Raw genomic sequence first — 4,012 nt, 5'->3', positions numbered from 1 at the left:
AAATAAAAATAACAGACATGTCATATATTAAATTAAATGATTATATTAAAATATATTAACAGAAATGGCTAATGAATGGCCAAATGCGTCAGGTATCTTTTTGAGTATTAGTGATAGAAAATCAGTCATAACTAGGTTGGTACTCACAGGAAGAAGACAGGCCTTCATTTTATTATTGGGTAGTCACAGTTTGCTATTTTTTTCTTTAAAATGTTGCTTATATCTGTGCCCTCCTCCCCTTTCATCCTCCAGTGTCAGCTCTCATCAGCTAATATATGAATTCTGGCAGTTAGCCTCATTGTTTCTAGCCTCCTTCCCAATCAATTGCCAGATTAGTTTTCTTGAAAAATAGAGTCATATTACCTGGTTCTAGGAAGAATTCAGTATCAGACGCCTCTGAGATAAATTCAGATTCCTTAGGTTGGCATTTAAGATTCTCAGTAACCTGATTCCCTTCCATCCTTACTTCCCATATTCCACAACACCTGTTAAGGATAGTTTTGTCAGCTCTGTGACTCTGTCCATGGTTCACCTCCTTCTTCCCAGTTCCCACTGTCACACTTATTTCCATAAATATTGACTGTGGTCATACTCGTTCCTTTTTTCCTCCAAACATTATTTTCTACAAATCACTTTTAAAGCACATCTTACTTCTGATCCTGCATACAGACGAAATATCCCATGTAACAAGGCTCCCCATTTCCTAAAGTTCCAAGCAACACTGATATAAATTTGAGCTCAGTCTGAATCACCTGGTTGAACTTGAGCAAGTCACTCAATGTTTCAAAGTATGAGGATTTTTATTGAGAAAATTCATGAAAAATTATATCTAACAAGTTGATAGGTAATAGGTAATATCTATTTAAGGTGTAGCTATGTGCCTAGCAGAAAATACGTTTTCAGTTAATTACTTCTTCATTTATATTTGTAAATGAAAGTGATCAATAAATATTTATGTTTAGATATTTAGAATTTTTACTATTTTGTGCCTCATTTATGCTTACAGCATCTCCAACTTTTTCTTAATGCTATTAATGTATCAGTAGTTTACATTGGAATAAGTACCTACATTATGTACAATGTATTCAAAATTGCACTTCATTTTTGATGGACACCTAATCAAACTATATAAAAATATGCAAATCTATAAGGATTTCTGGATGAATACCATCTATTTCATCTAGAGATTGATAAATCACAAGTATACAGACACACTACTTCAGAAAAGATGAGAGTAAAATTGATGAACACTAAAGATCAAAGTAGTCTCTTTTAATTATAAATCTTTAGTAGTATTCTTTTCTTGTCTTTAATAATTTTAATTGTGGCTAATGATGTATAACAAAATTTCACCTTTTAAGGGTGAAAATATTCTTTTTTTTTAAAAGATTTTATTTATTTATCTGACAGAGAGAGAGAGATCACAAGTAGGCAGAGAGGCAGGCAGAGAGAGAGAAGGAAGCAGGCCCCCTGATGAGTAGAGAACATGACGTGGGGCCCGATCCCAGGACCCTGAGATTATGACCCAGGCCAAAGGCAGAGGCTTAACTGACAGCCACCCAGGTGCCACAAGGATGAAAATATTCTTTTTCAGAACAGATATTCCATGTGAATTAATATTCAAATATACTCTCATGAAAAAGACTCAAAGAAAATTGGGAATCAAATACATACAGTGTACATCTGACAGATGTTGTAGTTTAAGAAGGGATAAATTCTTGAGAACATAGAATGTACCAGACTTTGTAAGATTATGCTTTGGAATTCCAGAAATTTGTCAACAATATTAAATGGAGGTGATCTTTACATATACTCACTTGTATCCCTAATATTTGTTGTATTTGTTGAAAATTATAACTTATTACTCTTTGAAGGAATTAGTTAATAGTTTAGCTAATCTTTTTGTGACCTCAAGAATAATTATTTAATTCATTCTTAAAGGGAGCTAGTAGCTAAGATTTTGGAATACAGTGTAGCAGAATCTCTCCTTGCAGAACTTATTTATTTGACTCCTATACTTACTTGTATTAGTAATTGAATATTTTATGAACAAAGTGGTACTTTTTTACTTTCTCAATATTCCATGATTTTGAAAATCATTTTTTTCAAATTTAAATTAATTTTCCACAGGGGATGATTCTTCCTTTAAAATTTTATAAAATTTTCTTTATAACCTTTTTCATAGCATTTATTACTTCCTTATTTCTTAGACTATAAATAAAAGGGTTTAATAAAGGGATCACTAGAGTATAAAAAACAGCACCAGGTATATCTTTATCCTCTTCTTTAACTGAATGTGGTTGAATGTACACAAAGAGAAGAGAACCATAGAATATTGAGACAGAGAGAAAGTGGGATGCACAAGTAGATAAGGCTTTGCCTCTTCCCTCTTTGGATTTCATTTTGAAAATCATAAAAAGGATGCAGAGATAGGAGATTAGGACTATTATAATAGAGAAGACTTGAATTGCACCTGCAAAGATAAATAGCATCAATTCATTGATATAAGGGTCAACGCAGGAAAGCTTGTATAACGGAAAAACATCACAAAAAAAGTGATTAATTTGATTTGACCCACAGAAAGTTAACCTAAAGAGAAACCCTACATGAATCATGGGATGCAGGTTTCCAGCTATGTAGGCCCCTGTGATCATCTGAATGCACACTTTCTTTGACATCATGGTGTGGTACTGCAGTGGGCTGCATATGGCCACATAGCGATCATAGGCCATTGCTGCCAGGAGAAAACAGTCTGTAGTTTCAGCAAGGCAGAGAAAATAAAATTGTGCCATGCATTCATAGAGGGAAATTGTTTTGTCCTTAGAAAAGAAGTTCTCTAACATTCTGGGGGTAATGGCACAGGAACAACAGGAATCCATCAAAGCCAAGTTGCCCAGAAAGACGTACATTGGTGTGTGAAGACGACCCTCCATAAAAATCAACATCACCAGGCCCAGATTCCCCACCATAGTGATTACATAGATAGTGAGAAACACCACAAACAGGAGGCTCTTCAACTCTGGATGATCTGCAAATCCTAGGAGGATAAATTCAGTGGTCAAGGAGTAGTTATCCTCAGTCATATCCACCTTCTCTGTTGAGAGAGGAATTCTGGAAATATAAGATTCTAATTTAGAGTGTATATAACTTTCCTTCTAACTTTTTCTTTTTACAACAAATAGAGGAGCTTCTTCAAACTTCCCTTAGTATCTCTGGATGAAGGCACACAAACCTCTAGGGGATAGTCATTCCCCTAACATGTCATTTTTACAATCTCAATTGTGAAAATCAGCATTCCTGTGAATATTTTTGTAATTGCAAGAAGAATGCTTACAATTGAAAAAGTTTGTCTTCATGAATTCATGTATGAATAGTGTATAAATCTTGCATACCCATATTTGTAACATTATTGACAAAGTATTTCATTGTCCATTTTTGTATTAAAGATTCTTAAAATAAATTTACCATCAATTATCATATATACACATTTTTGTAACTGAGCACAAAGATTTCATATACTCTTCTGGTGGAGTGAATGGCTGAAAATAGCATTCAAGAAATATTAAATTTACATCTTGGGAATTGTAGGGAGATCACAAAGTTTAAGTATAGGACTTTCATCCTTAAAGAAAATTACTTTGGCTATCCAAGAAAGTAAATATCTGTATATTTTCACCTCTTTCATCACCTTCTCTAGGATTAGATCCATTTCCATAAAAACTGATTTTGTCCATCCCATCATTCCTGTTGATATTTCCCAGATATATAAATCCTCTTCTTCTTTATGTAAAGAATAGTTTACATATAATGTTACTTAAGAAAGTTTTAACTAAATGCGCCAGACCACACTGATTTTTACTCCCTGCATTCTCAAGCATATACTATATATGCAGCACAATCCAGAATTGCTTGTGTATAATATACATGGCTTTTTCCCTATATGCATGCACAGTTTTGTTATTAGAACTGTAGACATTTGAGTTTAGTTATGACTTATGAGTTGTTTGTGTTA

The 4,012-nt window shown here is 33.5% G+C and overlaps 1 protein-coding gene across 1 annotated transcript; it reads right to left on the bottom strand.

The window, feature by feature from the left end:
* Positions 1-2,153: 2,153 nt before the first annotated feature.
* Positions 2,154-3,083, bottom strand: LOC132010239 (olfactory receptor 5K3-like). Its single transcript, XM_059388159.1, has one exon. The coding sequence runs from the start codon at positions 3,081-3,083 to the stop codon at positions 2,154-2,156; it is 930 nt and encodes a 309-aa protein (XP_059244142.1).
* Between the last annotated feature and the right edge of the window lie 929 nt (positions 3,084-4,012).

This window comes from Mustela nigripes, chromosome 2 (genome assembly GCF_022355385.1).
Source record: "Mustela nigripes isolate SB6536 chromosome 2, MUSNIG.SB6536, whole genome shotgun sequence".
In the NCBI taxonomy this organism is placed as follows: domain Eukaryota; kingdom Metazoa; phylum Chordata; class Mammalia; order Carnivora; family Mustelidae; genus Mustela; species Mustela nigripes.
Note: the sequence above shows the minus strand (reverse complement) of the source record. Positions and strands in the feature narration are given on the sequence as shown.

Bases quoted from the DNA above. Each gene is read 5' to 3' on its own strand.
- LOC132010239 (XM_059388159.1), bottom strand. From the start codon at position 3,083: ATGACTGAGGATAACTACTCCTTGACCACTGAATTTATCCTCCTAGGA.